The sequence below is a fragment of the Mustela nigripes genome, chromosome 15 (assembly GCF_022355385.1).
Source record: "Mustela nigripes isolate SB6536 chromosome 15, MUSNIG.SB6536, whole genome shotgun sequence".
Lineage (NCBI taxonomy): Eukaryota > Metazoa > Chordata > Mammalia > Carnivora > Mustelidae > Mustela > Mustela nigripes.
In genome coordinates, this window is record NC_081571.1 from 50,792,555 (window position 1) to 50,814,087 (window position 21,533).

At 34.8% G+C, this 21,533-nt stretch overlaps 1 protein-coding gene across 1 annotated transcript in view; it reads left to right on the forward strand.

The window, feature by feature from the left end:
• PIBF1 (progesterone immunomodulatory binding factor 1) overlaps positions 1-21,533 on the forward strand; it is a 196,853-nt gene that overhangs the window by 19,789 nt on the left and 155,531 nt on the right. Inside the window, exon 6 of the mRNA XM_059377554.1 lies at positions 20,446-20,579. Coding sequence (XP_059233537.1) covers positions 20,446-20,579 — 134 coding nt within the window. The remainder of the gene's footprint in view (positions 1-20,445; positions 20,580-21,533) is intronic.

Sequence of the window (21,533 nt, forward strand, 5' to 3'; positions counted from 1 at the left end):
GGGCTAGGGCTGAAGATGACAGGGAAAGCAGGGTGAAGGGAAAGAGTTTTCGTTTTGTTTTAAAGATTTATTTATTTATTTGAGAGGAAGAGAAAGAGGGAGTGAGCACACAAAGGGAGAGGGAGAAGCAGACTTCCCACTGAGAGGGAGCCTGACGCGATGCGGGGCTCCATCCCAGGACCCTGGGATCGTGACCTGAGCCCAAGGCAGCCGCTTAACCCACTGAGCCACCCAAGCTGCCCCAGGGTTTGTTTTGTTTTTAAGGTGAGAGAAATCACAACTAATATACATAAAATTACATTGTAAACCACAGAAAGTTTTTCATTGTCAAGAACATTAGAAAGACATTCATCTAATTGCTAACCAGCAGCATAAGCAGTGCTATTGGACACCAGATGTACTTGTGTTTAAGGCTTACCGCTTCAGTGTGCTCCATATGATAAAAAGAGCCATCTGTGTTTGGGGCATAGCCCATAATCTAGGCTTCTGTAATTATATATTTGAGAATAAGTATTAGAACACAGAGGTGTTTGTTGGTTTAATTACTCCTGTTGAGTTTTAAAGAACTTTATCTTCATATCGCACAAAATGGCTTTTAAAATAATTATTTTATCTGTAAGTGCGATCATTTATCTCTCAATGGTTTGAGTGGTTTATATGATCTTTTTACCAAAAGGCAGAACTCAATTTAAAAAACAGCTGAAGAACATGATTATAAACATGTATAAGGAAGAGAGAGAAAATTATGATTGTTAAAGGAAGGTTTATAAAAAAGAAGTTGATCAAAAATTTATTGAATTAGAAGGTGGGTTCTTGGTGGCCAAAAGCAGGCAATGAGAAACTCAAAAATGCCCATCACATACAAATGGAGTGGGCGATTTTTTTTTTTAACTTTTCTAATGGTGTCCTTAATTTAAATCCGTTCAAAAATATAAATATTCTTTTGGACTATTGTGAGAGAAAACTTGGATTCCTTCCTAAGGGGAATAAATATTTTGGTTTTTAGTGGACAGGTTGAAAACGCATCCAATGAAATATGCCCATTGGTTCTAAACTGTCCTAAATTTGACAAAGAAAGGCACTGTTATTTCATTCAATAAGCATACGATACAGTGCCACAGTAAGCCTTGGGACAAGGTCATGGTATTAATGGCTGCAATCACTATGAAGTTACTGATACTCAATAAGTCATAATTCAGAATTTTTATACTATTTGAATGATATCTTCATATAGTAATCAGCAAACATCTTAGTCTTTATATATTTAAAGTTGGATTTTTAAGGGAGGTAAATGGGTCTTATACACAGTGCTGTGCAATTTTGAAGAGGAATAAAATGTGAAAAAAAAAAAAAAAAACCTTACTAGGCAGTATTCACCCAAGAATTTTAAAAAGACCTCAAGGATGCATTTCACAGTGCAGCAAATGTATTCTCTTGTTATCCAAATAGAGAAGTTAGAGTACATTTAATTGCTTGAGAGATGGTAAATTGTCTACCTGTCCTTAGAAACTAAGGACCTTGATAACTACGAACTGATCAACCACACTGCTCTTCTTACTGAGCTTTTGGAATGCATGAAGATTAGGATACTGAATATTTATGCAACTGTAAACCTATAGGAGATGGTCAAAACAACAATTTTATAAATGAATATAAATGAACAAATTGTGTATTATAATATTTCACTTGGGTGATAACTGCAAATGTGTATAAGGAGGAAATAGGAAATGGAATATGTAGACTTCTAAAAAGCCATTCGCAGACTTCCAAATTTTAGTTTAAAACAATTTTTTTAAGATTTTTAAAATTTATTTGACAGAGATTACAAGTAGGCAGAGAGAGAGGGGGAAGCAGGCTCCCTGTCAAGCCTCCCATGTGGGGCTAGATCCCAGCACCCTGAGATCATGACCTGAGCCAAAGGCAGAGGCTTAACCCACTGAGCCACCTAGATGCTCCAGTTTTAAAAATTTTGACAGACTTCCTAAGAATTATTATCATGAACTCTTGGGGGAATTGCTTTCTCTTCAGTGTTTGAAAGATGAAAGCCAGAAAGTAGGAATAAAAGAAACTTTCTGAAAAATGAAAAAAGAAGTATTGTCCAGAGATAACTATTAAGTCCAATCTTATTCAGTACTTAAGATTTTAAGATTTTATTTGTTTATTTTAGAGAGAGAGAAAGCATGCACCCAAGGGAGGGCTGGGCTGAGAGAGAGGGAGACGGAAGGGAAAAGAATCCCAAGCAGACTCCCTCACTGAGCACAGAGTCTGGCATGGGGTTTGATCTCACGACACTGGGATCATGACTGAGCCAAAACCAAGAGTTGAAGAACGGTTAACCAACTCTGCCATCCAGGTGCCCCTCAGTACTTAACCTTTTAAAACATATTAGAGGGGCACCTCAGTGGTTCAGCCTGTTGGGTGTCAGACTGTTGATTTCAGTTCAGGCCATAATCTCAGGGTTGTGGGGTCAGGCCCCGTGTTGGACTCTGTGCTCAGCATGGAGTCTGCTTGATTCTCTCTCTCTAAAATAAATAAATAAAATCTTAAAAACAACAACAACAACAATAAAAACTTACTCCTTAAACAAAACAAAACAAAAAACACGTTATATTAGAAAGGAAGCCTAGAGGAGAACCTTGAGTTTGGAGATAGTGAAATTTTTCTTAGTAGTAGAATACAAAACTAAAAAAAAAAGGGGGGGGGAGACGAATACAAAACTAATAAGGCAAATCGGAGGATGATCCCAAAAAATAAAAAGACTAATTATAACCTATGTGTTTTCTATAACCTCCTAGCTTATATTTCCCAAATTAGCACATTCAGAATTGGTCACCAGCCCTAAAGAGTGTATTTCTAGTTCATTATAAAAATTTTCAAGCAAAGATAACTTCAAAGAATTTTACAATGAACACCAGTATATCAATGACCTAATTTTACCATTAACATTTTATTATACTTGTTCTAATCACATATCTATCCATCCAGTCACCAGTCATACTTAAGTTTTATGAGAAATTGCCAGACCATTTTTTTCCATGTATCAATGGTTTGTTTCTTTTTATTGCTGAATAATATTCTATTGTATGGATATATTCATCAACCAGTTGGTGGGCATTTGAGTTATTTCCACCTTGGAGACATTATAAACAAAGGTGCTGCAAAAATTTAACATGGGTTTTTGTGTGGGCTTGTTTTCTTTCTCTTTAGTAAATGCTTAAAAGTGAAATTTTTCAGGGTGCCTGGGTGGCTCAGTCATTTAAGTGTCAGACTCGTGATTTCGGCTCAGGTCATAATCTCAGGGTCGTGGGATTGAGCCCCGAGTTGGGCGGGGTGGAAAGTCTGCTTGGGATTCTCACTTCTTCTCCCTCTGCCGCTCCCCCCAACTTGTGTGTGTACATGTGCTCTTTTTCTCAAATAAATAAATTTTTAAAAATGAAAGTGGAATTTTTCACTTCTAGATTTCCCTTCAGTTTATTATAGTTTTTATTTCTCTGCTATTTGTGTATTCATTGTGAGGATATTTTCCTTTACACCATTGAGAATAGTTAAATTGCTGCTTCATTTGAAGCATTGTTGCTAATTCCAAAATCCGGGTCATCTCAAAGTTGATCTGTTAGTTGCCTTTTATTTATTTTTTAATTTTTTTGAAGATTTTATTTATTTATTTGTCAGAGATAGAACAGAAGCAAGGAGAGCAGCAGGCAGAGGGAGAAGCAGACTCCCCAACATGGGACTCAGTCCCAGGACCCTGGGATGGTGACCTGAGCTGAAGGCAGATGCTTAATTGATTGAGCCACCCAGGTGTCCCTCTGTTAGTTGTCTTTTAAAAATGGGTCACATTTTCCTGCTTCTTAAGATGTCAAGTAATTTTAAATTGTTTATTTAAAACATAGAGCAAACTTAGATTCTAACATGATTTTATGTTGTAGAGACTAGCTTTATGTTCCCCTAGACAGTTCCATTGTTTTTGCTTTAGCAGGAAATTAACTTGGTTGTACTCAAAGTGCATACTCTTTTTCTTGGGCAGCATTGCAAATTTCAGTTCAGTATTTTTGGCATTAGTATATGGCTTCTTGGGTCTCTCCTAAAATGTGTGTTGTTTAGAGGTCAGCCAGAGATTGGCAGAGATTATCCATGGAAGTCAAGGTTACCTTCTCTACTTGTCTGGAATTCTCTTCTTACATTAGGTTGGCCCAATCTGTGTCTTCTGGTTCTTCAAGCTAAAAAGGCGAAGGATTTTCTGTTACATGTTTATACATCCAACTTGGCATAGAGTAGGCCTACCCTCAAGCTAAAAGCCATAAAAACAAAACAAACAAAAAGAAGTAAGATCAGGAGACTAATCCAGTGCTATTCCCTCCTTCTTTGTGCAAACGGGCTCCCCCTCCAGAATCTGCCTGACTTGGGTCACTCTCCTATACTACTTGAAGAAGTAGTTGTTTTAAATTTTGTCCAGAACTTATGGTTGTTCTCTGTACTTAACAGAGCCATTACCAGAAGCAGAACCACCTTACAATTTTGTTTTAAGCATAAGTGAGGAAAGAGAAAATCTAGTTTGTGAATGTAGAATATTTGACTTCGAGATCCCCTTACTCCTTAAAAAAAGAAGTAGCTCCATGGGAGACTCTTTTTTTCACCATATTTGTCTGTGTACTGACATGGATGATGATGTGTCAGGCACTATTAAAATATTAAGAAAAATATTAAAAGCAGAATAAAACATATTGCTGGACCTTTAACAAAATGTGCAGTTTTGAACACTGTTACTTTGGTTGTTTGTACTTTTTATTTATTAGTAATTATTGAATTCCTGATAAAGTCACCAACAGTTAGGAAAAAATGTGACTGAAATTTATAAAATGACAATACAGATGAGGATTGAGTTGCAAGAATATAAACTTGAGACAAATGCAAGAAAGTATTATGTCATAGAACAAGTAGTAAATTAATGGAAACTTAAAAAAGAAAACAGCAGCCAACAAATATAGCTTCAAAATGACTGCAATAATGACAACTCCACTGTGGTTTTCTTTTAAGAGAAACTAAGATACTTGTTATGTCTCTGAATTGAGACTGATAGCTCAGAAGACGTTTTGTACTTAACTAAGACTTTTCCTGGATTGGGTTAGTTTTTTCGAAAATGATCTTAATTTTTTTCACCACACGGTGGCAGCATATATCCATCTATGTCTTTAACCAGTTTTCCTCTGCTCAAAGTCTTGCCATTTTTGACCTGAAGGCCAAAGTGTTACATTGTTACCTTATTTTCATTTATATTCCTTATTTCATATCCACTGCCTAAAACCAATCAAATACTATTTTAACTAATAAAATTCATATTTGTAACTGAAAGAAAGAATTTTAAAAACAAACTTTCTTGGCATAACCTGTATTCTTCAGATCAAGGATATCTCAATTATTACACTGATTTCATAATTATACCTAACAAAAATATTCAGAGATGTTAAAGCCCCATAAATATGCAGTTAACTCTGTTTTTGTTTATATAATCTATTCAGGCAGATATGATGTGAAAACTACTTTAGAAATTTAGTAGAAAGAGATTTTCTATCTTTAAAAAAGAAGTCACTCTTCCTGATATGCCAGGAAGTGGATTTCTGAGACCTTTTTTCATAATTTTTTTTCACATCTGCAATTAAATTTATAAACAATATTGAGATACTAACATTAGAAAATAGGCCTTATCTTCTCCAAGTTTAGAGTTTGTTTATAATTATAAATAATTAGTCTAATTTTAGCATATTTTCAGCTGTATTATATGTATAAACTTGTGTACAGTACTTAGTGTTTTCATATGTACTGTACTTTTACATTCTATTTATGAAATCTCTTCATAGCAGGTCAGAATTTTGGTCTAATGTATATAGCTAAACTGTGTGAGCTGTTTTGCTATTATAGAATTATTTCAATATGTTTCTTTAATTTCAAAAGAAAAAAATGTTAACAGTACTATGAGGGCATTAGTGAGTTTGCCCTTAATGAAGCTATAAAGTTTCATGAGGAAATGGTGAAATATTTTTTTCTTATGAGAACTTTGGTAACTAGGAAGCAAGAAGAGTGTTTTGTTTAAGATAACTTCCTTGTTTAGAAACTTAGTTACTTTTGTTGAGAAAAATTCTGCAAGATTACCTTGAGGCTCATTTTAGGTATTCATGTGTGAGTAATTCGGTTGATTTTAGCTGTACGAAAATGAGGTATGACACATATTTGTTACTCAGGTTTTTACTCAGGGATGTTAATTATTTTCTGAAATTTCTTTTTTATCCTACTTAACTGGTGAGTTTTAAGTTCCTCTTAAAAGTACATGTTTATGATGATATTTATCAGTTATAATTATCCTAGAATATCTCACAAATTCATTAGTAAACAACAATTTTGTCTCTTTATATTAAATTTAAAGTATATAAGCACTTCTTAAAATTTAGATTTATGGATACTTCCATAGGTTATTTTGGTCCAAGACAGAACTAAGAAACTCAGTTTTAATAAGCATCCTAAGATTCTAGTATTTGAGCTTCATGTATTTGAAATACAATTTTGAACCCAGTGGCCAAGATGGTGTATCATCATATCACGCATGAGAGACCTTACCTTAGCTTATTTCCAGATACAGTCACCAACTTTTGCACATCAAACAATGGTAGTTGTAAAGAAAAAAATTTTAGAAAAACAAGAAGAACTTAATGAAATTATAATGATCCTGGGGAAGTTTATAATCTAATTCCTTCAGAACTGGATGGATTTAATAGATAAAGAAAGTAAAGACTGGAAGAATTAACTCAGTAAATAATTTTGATTTAGTTTCCATATACAAAGTTTAACGTTCTTTAACCAGAGAATATTTTTACATGTCAGTGGGAAGTTTCCAAAACAATCATGTATAAACTTGACCACTTAGTAAAATAGTAATTTATTTTATTTATTTATTTACTTATTTATTTTTGTGGGTGGCATGCAAGTTACGTAGGATGGGTAGAGGGAGAGGGAGAGAGAGACTCTTAGGTAGGCTCCATACTCCACGCAAAGCCTGATGTGGGCTTGATCTCATGACGCTGAGATCATAACTTAAGCAGAAATCAAGACTCTGATTACTTCACCAACTGAGCCAACCAGATGCTCCATAATAAATTTTTAAGTACAGATTTTATAGTTACTTTTTTGTTATAATTTAGTAGATCTAGAGATAATTTAAAGTTGAGGGAAATAAACTTACTGAGAAATTAAGAAATACATCTTTTAGATCAAAGAGAGACAAAAATAAACAAGAAAGCAATGAACATAAGAATATTTTATACCAAAATCCTTGAGACATTTAAAGCTGTGCCAGAGGAAAATGTATGGTCTTAAAAATGGCTTTACTAAAAAATCAAGACATGTAGTAATTATTTTAAGAAAGCAGGAAAAGAAACAATAAAAATGAGTATGGAATAATTAGATCTTAAGGAAATATAGCTCTGTGGTAACAAGCTTGAAAACTGAAAGAAAAATGAAATGTCCTGACAAAGTGTAGATGAGTAAATTTTAGAGAAGTGAAGAACCTGAATAGAGTAATAACCATAGGGGTATTATAAAGTGAATAAAGATGTACTACTGATGAAGTTATTAGGTTCACAGACGGATTACCCAGATGAGTTCATAGCTGATTTCCACAAGGAGAGCTGATTACAGTTAATTAAACTGCACCAAACTATTGAAAAAGATGGAAAGCTGTGAAAAAGATAGTGCAAAACCAAAGCAAAAGAAATTCTATGGGTCAGTTTTACTTATTACTACATATGCAAAAATTCTAACCAAAATGTTCAAAAATGAATTGTAGCATTGTAGCAAAAGAATACGTTATGATTAAAGCATATTCTAGAATAGAGAAAATAATCTGTTATATCAGCAAGTTAAAGGAGAGAAACTGTATGTTTGTATCAGTAGATGATAAAAGATGATAAAATAATATTTGGCAACTCTTCCTATTAAAGACATTTAAATATATACAAGTATAATATTAACCAAAATTATCCTAAATGGGAAAAAAATAAAACCTTTTTCTGTTAAAATAAGTAACCAGACACGGACTGGGTCACTCATTTTTACCCAGCATGGTCTTGGAGGGTCTTAGCAGATACACTGAGAAAAAAACTGTCCATATAAAAATTTGAAAGATTTTTAAATTTTTTCTATGCTAATTTTGAAAAGCAGCTAAAATTAATGCAATAATTTGATATTGTGCCTGAATACAAGATAAATACATAATGAGTAGCATTTCTCTAGGCTGAGAGAAATAACTGCTCACTATCTGCTGTAGATGGACTTTGGGATAAAAATATTTCATTCATAAGGAAGGTAATGGACTTCTGTGAAGAAAACTCTAAAATCTTAGTGTTGAACTTGGAAACACCATATTTTAGGAGGGAGACAAGAAAGAAAACTAGTGATTTTCTCTATATTAATATATTAATCAAATACAGTTATTTTATATTCCCCATAATTTTCTTTTTTGTTTTTTATTTTTTGGTGAAGAGGAGAAGTTGTATACAAGGATTGTGATTGGATAAATAAAGTTGAAAAAATAAATGTCTCAGAATTGCCAAGAAAAATGTGGGGATAAAGAAAAGATATGAGGTGGGGAAAGTTGAGGTACTGGTCCAACCAAGATCCCATTGTATACTTCAAAATTAATAAATCAACTAATGTGATACTGGCATAGAAACAAACATCAATGGAACAGAATGTAAAACCAGATCTAATTATGTACCACAATAGTGGTAGTTCAGTTCAGGTGAAAAAGAATAGTTATTTACTGTAAGGGTCCTAGCACAATTGGATATTATTCTGTTTTTTTAAAAAAAAAAAAAAAAAAGTTTGTCCTCACATTTTATACCATACACAAATACTAATTCTATTGGATTAAAATTTTTAGAGGAAAATCTAGGCCATTATTTGAACAATAACACAGATTCTTAGGGTCAAGATATCTCTAGGTGGTATGGGAAAAAAATTACTTTCACTTCTAAATAATATTTAACACTTTCTTCAATAACAGATGTAAGGAAACACCACAGTAGGACTGCCACTACCTATGACTGCCTTGTCAACATTAGAATTGTGCCCATCACTACTTCCAAGGTCACTGTAGTTACTGGCCCCTTGCTGAGTTTATCTTTAGTGCATTCATAAAGAAGGACATGTATCGCTCTTTAAAATATTTTGATAGTTTTATTTCAGTATAATTTGTTTTTTTCATAATTCTGTATATTAAATTTTTGCTTTTAGAAATATTAGTTTCAGAAATGGTTCATAGGCATCACTAGATTGCCAGTGGAGTCCATGGCACAAAAAAATTTACTAATTTAAATGATTATTAACAGTCCTTCTCAAACTTTAATGTGAATACAAATCACATGGGGACCTTGTTAAAATGAAATGACACAGTAGTTTGGTATAAGGCCTAAGACTGTTCACAGCACATTCCCAGGTGTCACTAGTGCTCTTTGGCCTGTGCCAGTTTATAGACTGAACTGGGAGTAGCTAAACTCTAGAAGTGACTTGTCCAGTTTAGTAGTCACAGTCACATGTGGCTATTTCAGTTTAAGTTAATTAAAATTTAGTTCCTCACTCTTAATAGTTATAGGTGGTTAGTGACTACCATATTGGACAATAGAGATATAGAAAATTTTCATCATTGCAGAGGAGTTCTATTGAATAGGACAGTGCTGTCCTAGAGGTTGGGTAATCTCAGCCAAGACAGGGAAAGAAAAAGACAAAAAAAAAAAAAAAAAAAACCACAGGCAAAGTTTAATATATAAAGAATGCATTTAGGGGGAAAAAATTGGAGAACAGATGATCAGAAGTTAATACTAGCACTGTTTGAATCTCTTATAAATTAACAGGAAAAAGACAACCTCAAGGAAACATGGGCAAAGACTATATAAATAGGCATTTCACAAAAAATATAAATCCAAATAGCCAGATGCTCTAACTAACTAGCATTTGGGAAATACAGAGCAACAGTGAGAACTCAGGTTGACAAAAATAGAAAAGATCTAATAATGAATGATTTTCTAAAGAAAAAGATACTTATTGCTGATGGAAAAATGAACTGTGGCCTTTTGGAAAGAAATCCAGTGCAGCACCTGGGTGGCTCAGTCAGTTAAGCGTCTCACTTGGTTGGGCTCAGATCATGATCTCAGGGTCCTGGGATTGGGCCAAATCAAGGTCTGCACTCTGCAGGGAGTCTGCTTGCCTGTCCCCCTCTCCCTCTACTCCTCCCCTCTCATGCTCTCTCTCTCTCTCTCAAAAATAAACAAAATCTTTAAAAAGAAAGAAATCTAGCAACATCATTTAAAATGGAATGTATGCATCCTTCAATACAGCAACTTCACTACTGAGACTCTAAGCCAGTAGAGTAAAATCCTAGCACATCTGGTTATTCGTAGAAGGTTTACAGCAGCAGTTTCTGGCAACAGGCTCTGAAAGGGGAAAGGGTGGACTGGAAACAAAGTAAATGCCCATCGGTACAAAGGCAGGGAAATGGTTGCATAAACCATGGTACAAGCTACACCATGGTACAAGCTACACCATGGAATATTTTGGAGGCATTTATAGGATGAATTGGATAATATCAGTTAATTTAGGATTTCCACAAGATAAATTGCTAAGTGAGTAAAACAATACAAGAAAGAATATTTAATATGACTTTTTTTATTTTGAGAGAGAGAGAGTGTGTGTGTGTGCATGTGTGTGCGTGCATGCCCATGCATGTGGTGGAGGAGGGGCCAATGGGGGAGAGGTAGAGAATCTAAGCTGACTCTGAGCTGAGTGCAGGTTCTGACATGGGGCTTAGTCTCATCCCTGAAATCACAATCTGAGCAGAAACCAAAAGTCAGTTGCTTAATCAACTGAGCCACCCAGGTACCCTGAGTCCTTTTTTTTTTTTTTTTTAATCAGGAAAAAGAATGACCAACAACCCCTTCTACCATTTGTGTATGTACTATAGTATATCAATTCCATATGGAGAAGTATATGGAGAAGAGTAAAGATAGGTATCACTTAATATGAGTTACATGGCTGTTTCAAAGAGGGTGGAAAGAGATCAAAAATTATAAAAATCCTGCTCTTAAATCTGTGTATGATAATTCCAGTATATATTTATATGCAGACATATACCTGTATATTTTTTATTTATATAAAATTGTGCTTATGTGTGTTTAAAGCATAAAAACATTTTAAATACTATCAAATTAGAATAATTTACCAGTTAGAAAAAAAATGACATTCTTTTGCCATTAATAAGTCACTTGTTGTTCACCATACATCCTTGTTTCTTCAAGAGCTGAAACAGTTATTTGAACAGGACTATAAATTGGGTGAATCTATTTTAATCTTTTATCCTTCTTATCCACATTTGTTCATACTTTTAAAGCATATCTATATCACCTGAAGGGCATGGGAAGCCATATTTTCTTACATTGATAAACTTAAATTCTTTGAATAGTAAGTGAGATTTTAAAGATAATTTAGCAATCTGGTCTCATTGAAAATGTTAGGATTTAAACTTGTTTATGTTCAGTTGTATTTGGGTCAATACCTATAGAAAGACCAATATTTCAAATTTATTTCAGTAGTTTTCTAAATAAAATGTAAGCTACAAAAATTGCTTCCCACCACAACATATTATTCAGCGGTGGAGGGTTCTGCTAGATCCATGAACTAGTTATCAATAATAGTAATATAAGGTGTACTACAGTAGTAGGCACATAAAAATAAATGAGCCATTGAATGAGTTAGTGTACTCACTTTGCAGAGGCAACAGTTAAGATTCAGAGAAGCTGAATTGCTTTAAAAGTTCAGAGCAGAGACAGATTTGAACCAATATGTCTTTATCCCAGTCTGATGTCTTCCATACTTTTTTTTTTAGATTTTATTTAAATTCAAGTTAGTTAGCATATGGTACATTATTAGTTTCAGGGGCAGAATTCAGTTATTCATCAACTGCTTATAACAGCCAGTGCTCACTACATCAGGTGCCCAGCTTTAATGCCCATCACCCAGTTACCCCATACCCCCAACCATCTCCCCTCCAGCCATTCTCAGTTTGTTTCCTATAGTTAAGAGTTTCTTATGGTATGCCTTTCTCTCTCTCTCTCTGTTTTTATCTTATTTCATTTTTCCTTCCTTTCCTCTCTGTGTTCATGCTTTATTTCTTAGGTTCCACACATGAGTGAAATCGTATGTTATTTGTATTCCTCTGACTTATTTCGCTTAGCATAATACACTCTAGTTCCATTCATATCATTGCAAATGGCCAGATTTCATTCTTTTTGTTGGCTGAGCAACCTATTGTATACATATACCACATCTTCTTTATCCATCTGTCAGTGAACATCTGGGCTCTTTCTGTATTTTGACTATCATGGATATTGCTCCTATAAACATTGGTGTGCATGTGCCCCTTCAAATCACTCTTTTGTATCTTTTGGATAAGTATCTAGTAGTGCCATTGCTGGGTCATAGGGTGGTTCTGTTTTTAACTTCTTGTGGAAACTTCATGTTTTCCAGAGTGGCTGCACCAGCTTGCAACTCCCACCGGCAATGTAGGAGGGTTCTGCATTCTCTACCTCACCAACATCTGTTGATTCCTAACTTGTTAATTTTAGCCATCCTGACTGGTATGAGATGGTATCTTACTGTGATTTTGATTTGTATTTTCCTGATAATAAGTGATGTTGAGCATTTTTTCATGTGTCTGTTGGCCCTTTGTATGTCTTCGTTGGGGAAGTGTCTGTTCACGTCTTCTGCCCATTTCTTGACTAGATTTATTCTTTTTTGGATATTGAGTTTGATAAGTTCTTTATAGATTTTGGATACTAGCCCTTTATCTGATGTCATTTGCAGATATCTTCTGCCATTCCTTTGGGTGCTTTTTAGTTTTGTTGATTGTTTCCTTTGCTGTGCAGAAGGTTTTTATCTTGATGAAGTCCCAATAGTTTGTTTTTGCTTTTGTGTTCTTTGCCTCTGGAGATGTGTCTAGTAAGAAATTGCTTTGGCCAAGGACAAAGAGGTTGCTGCCTGTGTTCTCTTCTAGGATTTTGTTGGATTCCTGTCTCACATTTAAGTCTTTGATCCATTTTGAATATATATTTTATGTATGGTATTAGAAAGTGGTCCAGTTTCATTCTTCTGCATGTGGCTCTCCACTTTTCCCAACACCATTTGTTGAAGAGACTCTTTTCCTTTGGATATTCTTCCCGGCTTTGTCAAAGATTAGTTGACCATATAGTTGAGGGCCCATTTCTGGGTTCTCTAATGTCGACCAAACTTAATGAAAAGTTCTTCATAACTCTAAATTTTTTTTTCATTCCTCTAAATTTTTTAGTTTTTCCTTTTAGAAAAGGTTAAATTTTTATGTTTGAATTCACATTAACTAACTAGAATAGGTATTTTTGAAAATTATCATGTAATGCAAAAAATATAAATTTCCTTGTTTCTTTTTAACTAATAGTAGACTTATAATACTTCAGTTTTATTAAGTCTTTAAAAGAAATTTTTAAAAAATTAATATTTCTTTTTTTTAAAGATTTTGTATTTATTTGAGAGCGAGAGCAGAACTAGTAAGAGAGAACATGAGGTAGGGAGGGGCAGAGGGAGAGGGAGAAGCAGACCCCCTACTGAGCAAGGAGCCTGATGGGGAGCTCTATCCCAGGACCCTGAGATCGTGACCTGAGCTGAAGGCAGACGCTCAACTGACTGAGCCACCAGGCGCCCCTTAAATAATATTTCTTAAGGATCTTAACGATGAAGATTGGCCTTTGGCAGCAAAACAGACTCTCTTATTACTTAAAGGTCAGTGTGTAGCAATTAAAGGTTCCTTAGGTTTCTTATTCTTTTCTGGATTTAGTTGCTTGCACTAGATTATAGATAAGGTGAAACTTGTGAGAATTCTGAGGAGTGAATTCTCACTTTCCCAGAATAGCTAACCATGCCATTTCTTATCATTCACTGAACTGCTATCCAATATAAACGGCTTCTGATTTGAACCATTGACCTTAGGTAAATGTCACTATATCACCTTTCCAATTTCCTTAGCTGCTCTATCTCCCCACAGGCAGGAGATCGCCTCATTTATTAAAGATTTATTTTGACACATAGGTTACCACTCTCTTCTCAGTTTACATGGTGTGAGAGACGAAAGATTTAAATGATGCTTAGAAATTCATTATACCTAAAGTAATTGCCTTTTGGTTTACACAGCTGCTGACTGTTTAAAATGTGCCTATTTAATTGCATCTTTGAATACTTTTTAACTTTTTGTAGGAAACACTTAGATTTGATGTTATTTTCTCAAATTGTTTTTCTTATGATGTATTTAAGGAATAACTTTAGTAATTGTTTTAAAGGAAAGGAGTCCAAAATTAACTGTGATTTATGCTTGTGGCATACTTAAACCCATAAAATTTGTAATTAATATGCTTTTAACACGCTGGATTTGAGGAGTAAATAATATTACTAACTTCCAACAATGGTTTTATAATTTCCACCGAATTGATTCTTCAAAAAAGAGGAACTTGAAATTAAGAAAAGCATGAACTATGTATGAATTCGAGAACCTAGATTCTGGTTCTATCTCTGCTAGCCCTGGAATCCTGGACACATCACTGAAACCCTCTAGGCTTTAAGGTTCTTATCTTAAAAATAAGAAGATCATAGTCGATTATCTCCAGGATATCTTTCGTCTCTGAAATTCTATAAATCTAAAACATTTAGACTGCTATGTTTGGAAACAAGGAGCTTAAAGGAAAAAGGACAACTATAAATGTGAAAGTTCTAATAGTTGATAACTTTGCCAAAACAGTGTGTAATATGAAATTTCCAGTTTCTTAAGTCGAACAGTCAAACTGTAGAGAAATATAGAGTAAAAAAGTGTCTCTTCGCTACCCACTTTCATCCTGCTGTCCTTCCATTTTGATGTGATTATCACATCTCCCACTTTCTGTTCCTATTATAAGCATCCCTGCAGAACTTCTGCCCAGTTAGCATTTTCCTGGTTGAAACCTCTTGTTTCATTTTTTATAAGTGTGTAACATACATAAAGATGTCTTAACTGAATTTTCACGAAGTGAACACACCCATCACCCAAAACAAGAAGAATAAACCGCTTTCATGCTGTCTTTCTCAAAATCTTTGAGAAAATTATGTATGTATGTTACACAAATATCACTGTTTCAGATGATATGTTTTATTTACAGATTTATGATAGTAATCTTTAATTTCAGTTGGAAAACTGATAATGTATAAAATACTTAATTTTTAAAGTCACTTTTTCTATACCTGGAGCTAGTTATAGTTTAAATGCTAGTGCTGCATGGTCGATTTATATTTCAACAGTAGTTCCTTTTGCAGACGTTTCCAGTGCAACCACTGGGTAAGGGTTACTGGGTATACAGAGATAAATCAAATCTTCAAGGAGCTCTGGGCCTCAAGTGGGTATGGGGAAAGATGAGGGTTATAGGCAAGACAAGAAAATATGAAATTACAATAACAGATTTACTTTTTTCAGACTGGAGATAGCCTTCTGTTATTCCCTGATGTGAATAATTTAGGAGATGGAAAAGATACCAGTAACACTGACAGTCAGTCATGTCCATTCTAGATATGTAGAAAGTTGGCGAATAGTTGAAATCTTCTCAATGACTTGTTTTCCCTATGTAATTTTTTTCTTTATTATAAAAGAATATTGAGACTTGCTGTGGACCTGTTTACTGTTAATGTAGAAATTTTCTGTTAGGGCTGGTGACTGGAAATTTTGTGTGTGTCCCTGTCTTTATGTTTGAAAAGATTATGTTTACTACTTTTGTTTTAGTCCATTTAATATCCTGTTTTGCTCCTCCTTTTCCACAGGCATTAACTGCAAACCTTTATATAATAGGCAGGGTACTAGCTAGGACCTAGGGTTATAGAAAACCTTCTTAAGTTTTTTTCTTGTGGTGTAGGAGGCAAGTAATGGTTGCTCAAAGCACATGTATGATATGTTTTCTGACAGAAAGAACCAGGTGCTATGGCAAATTATAAGACAAATGCCAAATTCAGATTTCGACCTTGAGTCTTCCCAGATAAGTTGATTTTGAGTTCAAAACAGAAGGATGTATAGGGATAATACAAATATAGGGATAATCTTTTCTATTCTCTTCAGCCTTAACCCAGTAGTTCTACACAGTCATGAGGTTTCAGTCATTTTGAAGGAAGATGCTACTTTTCCTGTTTTCCAGTACTATACCTCAACCTATTTTAGTTGTTAATCATAAGGGAAGTATATTGTTTCAAAATATAAACTATTAATTTTGGTTAAGGGGAAATTTTTCAATTGAAAAGTCCTAAGGAAAATGTTGGTAGAATATATACATTTCTATCCTGAACTTCTGCTTATTCTTGGTCATATGGTATTTATATTTAAACAAAGTTTTTTATTGCACCCATGGAATTGCTCTCTGGACCAGGAGTCTTTGCTCCGTATATTTCAGGGCCAGTTGCTGATGTTCTCTAGAGCTTCAGATTTTAGATCTTAGCATTTCCACTCACAAAAACCCCTGCTTCTTTGGCCACCATGTTATCTGAGCACCACACCTCATAACTTTCCTCATTTGCAAACCATTAAGGAGATTCTTCCTTTTTTAGTGAAAACGTTGCTTCTGCCTGGGTTACTTCTGTGATTTATCCATAACCTTGGCCTTGACATTTTATTAATTTTCTCATCTTTAGTGATTAACTCTTTTCCACTTTAGCACTCACTCTCATAGCCCACATTCTGTTCCTTGTCACCCAGAACTCATTACTTCTGCAGTTATCAGTTCAGGTTGATCACTGAACATACTACTTCCTCTATTTTGTGTTTCTTAATCCTCTGCTTCGGATTCATATAATTTATCAATCCCTTCCTAAATTTATTTTTTTGCCTCAACAGAATTTCCAATTCATATAATTTCTTTATCAATCCCTTCCTAAATTTATATTTTTGCATCTTCATCATGGTATCAGTCTTAAACATTTCTCTTGCCAAGATTCTCTTAATTCTTCCCAACTGTCTTTTTATCAAACCCACAGGACAAAATCTTAACTCGGCATTTTCTAAGCACTACTAGATTAAAAAAAAAAATCACATAGGCAGTAACAACTGTACAAGTTTATTGTTAACCAACCTCAAATGGGCCCACACAGTTATGCTGTAATTCTATTTTTTCTGGTCCTCTCATTTTTTACACAGTTATTTTAGACATTCACCACTCATGAGTTGGTATTTCATTTCACAGAGATATTGGAAACCTCAAATGAGAACCCCACAATTCCTGCCACGAAACATACAAACTTATTTACATCTGTACTCACTCTGTTTTGTTTATTTGTTCTTACTGTTCATAGCAGAAGGAGTCTTGCTTTCAAGGAATGGAAAAAACACATGCCTTTAGAAATCAAGTGGATAATATATAAACATATGAAGCAGTAGGGTAAGGAGTAATTCTGTGGATTGTAACAAATTCATCAGAGCTATCTAAGGACATCAAATTTAAGTTTTTAGTATAACCCTATCAGCTGGAGAAAAGCCTGCCACAATGAACGTGTCTGGTGACCCAAGACTAATGTCCACATTCGAGCTCTGGATCCTGTTCCCTTTGGCCTTTATAGGGCTTTCCCTGCCAGAATATGCCTGTTTTCTCCGGTGTCCATCCCTCTTTTGCTAGTCTTTCTTCCCCACCAACATTTGAACATTTTCAAGCTTGTCCTGTATTTTAAAACCTTCATTTATCCCTATTTTCTTTTCTAGCTACTGTCCTTTCTCACTCTTACATTTTAACTAAAGAGAGGGTTGCCTGCAGGTTTGATGTTTGACAAAAGTTTGATCAGAGTCCTTACGCTAATGTTGATGAGCTTTGAAACTTCTGCCATCTGTCTCTAAGCCTCAGTTTCCTCCTCTGTAAAAATGTGGGTAACATTTATACCCAGTCATAAGAGTAAGTATTAAGGGAGAGAATGCATAAAAAACAGCACAAAACAAGAACATGCTTAGACGAGTATTCAGATATATTTGCTTCGGTCTGTGGCAGTCTTTTCTGTCCCTATCCCTGAATACTTAATGCATTTGTTTACTAGGTTTTTTTCTCAATAGTACTCAATACCACGGACTACTTAGTCTGCCCAGGGCACTCTCTTCAGCAGTTGTTTCTGACACACCCCCTGCTTACCCTTGTTTCTGTGAGTGCTCCCTCCGGTGCCTTATGCACTTTGTCCTGTGGCCACCCTTTAAATATTTATATTCCTCAGGATTCTGTCTTGGTCTTTATGCAGTTATTAAAGTTGATCTATCAATTTGCCTCTAATCTCTCAAGAAGCCAAAGTAAAGAAGAAGTATTATGACACTAATTTACAGTTAATGATTATTTACAATGTCTTAGGCATTTTTTATATGCACTTTACAGATATTACTTGATACAGTCAACACTGTGAGGTAGATGAGTACTGAATACTGAGAGGTAAACCTGCCCAAAGTCTTACTGCAGACAATTTAATTCTACACCATTGAATTCTGGAGCTTGCCTTCCTAACTATAACACTGTACATTGTTCCAAATCTGTTCCGTGATTAGTAGTATTTAGAAGGGTAAAGCATTTTTTAGGGGAGCGAAAGGGTCTTCTGGGACTTAGGCCTGAAATGATATATATGATGATCCTTTAGGGAGATGCTAGAGTATCCTGTTATGATCCTATAATAAATACCATAGTAACATTGCATTCTTAGGAGGAACTTCTCAGTAGGAGAGCATAACATTATACCAAAACAAGACACACCGTATGTGCGTGTGTGTGTGTGTGTGTGTGTGTAATATGTATAGTTTTTCCATAATTGCATTTCTCAAACAACCCTTGGATAGAAATTTGGGAGCTAACATTTCAAAGTTATGTTTAATAGTTTAAAAAGGACAAAATCAGGATGCCTGGGTGGCTCAGTTAAGCAGCTGCCTTCGGTCAGGTCATGATCCCAGTGTCCTGGGATGGAGTCCCGCATCAGGCTCCTTGCTCGGCAGGGAGCCTGTTTCCCCCTCTGCCTCTGCTGCCACTCTGCCTGCCTGTGCTTGCTCTCTCTCTCTCTCTCTCTCTCTAACAAATAAATAAGTAAAATAGTTTTTTAAATAAATAAATAAATAAATAAATAAACAAAAATAAAAAATAAAAAGGACAAAATCAGTATCTTACTCATCTTTGTATCTATAGTTTCTAATCCAGGGCCAGTCACTTAGAAATAATTCAGTCAGTATCTGTGGAATGAGTGTGGCCACACTTACCTGGTCTGTTACTAAAGAATGAACGACTTGGAACAAGATGTATTTAACATGACAGGTTCTGAGGGTGAAGTTGACAGTTGCTTGCAAAATCTGATGAGTTCAAAAGGCAAAAATAAGAGGAATTCTGTCCCCGTGTCCTGTTTTTCCTATTTCCATATTTACTGACTCCTTAATTTATGCAAAAGCATTTATTTGATTCTTCCTATGTATACCAAGTACTCCGCAAAGTGATAGAGATCCAGTGGTGAATAAGACAAAGTCCCTGTCCTTAATATGTTTAGACTCTCGTGAGGTATATAGAAAACTAATCTGATGGTAAGCAAATATTCCGATAATACACAGCTATTTAGGCAGTGAGAACAATATAGAGGAAGTATGGTATGTTCAAGAACTTTAGATCTTGTTTAGGGTTGCAGGGTGTATGTGAATATGAGAAATGGTGAGAAATGAGGTTTGTGGTAAGCCAAGCTAGGTTGTGGTTTTTGACCGTTTTCCCTTCTACACACACACACACACACACACCCCCGCCCATTATCTCTGTAATTCCTTTCTGTTGGTCTGATGAGTAGAAAGAAGATCAGTGGAGAAATATGTTCCAAGTGCCACAAAATTCCTTTATTTATTTATTCATTTATTTATGCTGAATACCATAACTGAAACTGCATGATTAATCTCTTCAGTAACTATTTTTTCACTGTGGATATTTGATATTCAGATGGCCCTTCATCTCTAAGTTGTGAATTCCTCAAGAACAGGGGCTGTGTTTTGTTCATCTCTGTGTCTTTAGCATCTAATAGTTTCTCAAACAAAAAAGCTGTTTAACATTGATAGTCATTTTATGTGTCAATTCTAGTAACCAAAGCATAGTTGCCCTATTTTTTCTATGAAAAACAGAGCTCAAGTTTTAAACAAATGAACTTACAAACTACTGTCAGTTTAAGATCATCTCTCTTGGATTAGGGAAAATTACTACCCAAAAGAGTTGAAGTTTTGTTTTGTTTGTTTTTTAATTACAAGGATATTCACAGCATAACAGAAGAACACAATAAAAAATTTGTTCAACTTTGTTTACCTTGAAATGTTTATTATTGTTTTGATTTTAGACTTATGAGGAAGATCGAAGAAATTACTCCAACCTTCAAATTAGATGTCAACGTTTGGCTTTAGAATTAGCAGACACAAAACAGTTAGTTCAGCAAGGGGATTACCGTCAAGAAAACTATGATAGAGTCAAAAGGTAAGCTGTGAAGATGGCTGCTGTAGTTCTCCTTGTTCACATGCATCAAAGTCCTCTGAATTCTTACTGTTGACATCATTCATTTCACTTTGTGTCTTATTCTTTTTCTGTGTCTGTAGTTTTAACTTTTCCAGAATGTCATATAGTTGGAATCACACAGTATGGGACCTTTTTAAGATTGGTGTCTTTGACTTAGCGATGTACATTTAAGCTTTCTTTATGTCTTTTCATGGCTTGATAGCTCATTTCTTTCTGTTGCTGAATACTATTTCATTGTCTTGGTGTACCACCATTCATGTATCCATTCACCTGATGAAGGACATCTTGGTTGCTTTCAAGTTTTGGTAATTCTGTGTAAGGCTGCTGAAAACATCCATGTGCAGATTTTTGTTGGACATAAGTTTTTAACTCCTTTGGGTAAATACGAAGGAGCACGATTGTTTATGGTAAGAGTATTTTTAGTTTTGTAGGAAGCCACCAAACTTTCTGTCCCAAAGTGGCTATACCATTTTGTATTTCCACCGACAATGATTGAGAATTCCTTTTGTTCCATGTCTTTGCCAGTATTTGGCACTCTGGATTTTGGCCATTCTGATAGGTGTGTGGGGATATCTCATTCTTTTTTTTAATTTGCATTTTTCTGATGACATGATGTGGAACATCTTTTATGTGTTTATTTTCAATTTGTATATCTTCTTTGGTCAGGGTCTGTTAAGTCTTTGGTCCATTTTTAATTGGGTTATTTGTTTTCTTATTGTTGAGTTATAAGATTCTTTGTATATTTTGGGTAACAGTCCTTATCAGATATGTCTTTAGCAAATACTTTCTCCCAGTGTATGGCTTGTCTTTTCATTCTCTTGACATATACCTTAATCTGCATTGCACAAAAAGCATGTGGCTTTGGCAGTTTGTTGGGTTTAGATTGTATTTTTATATAGGTTTTTATTTTATTTG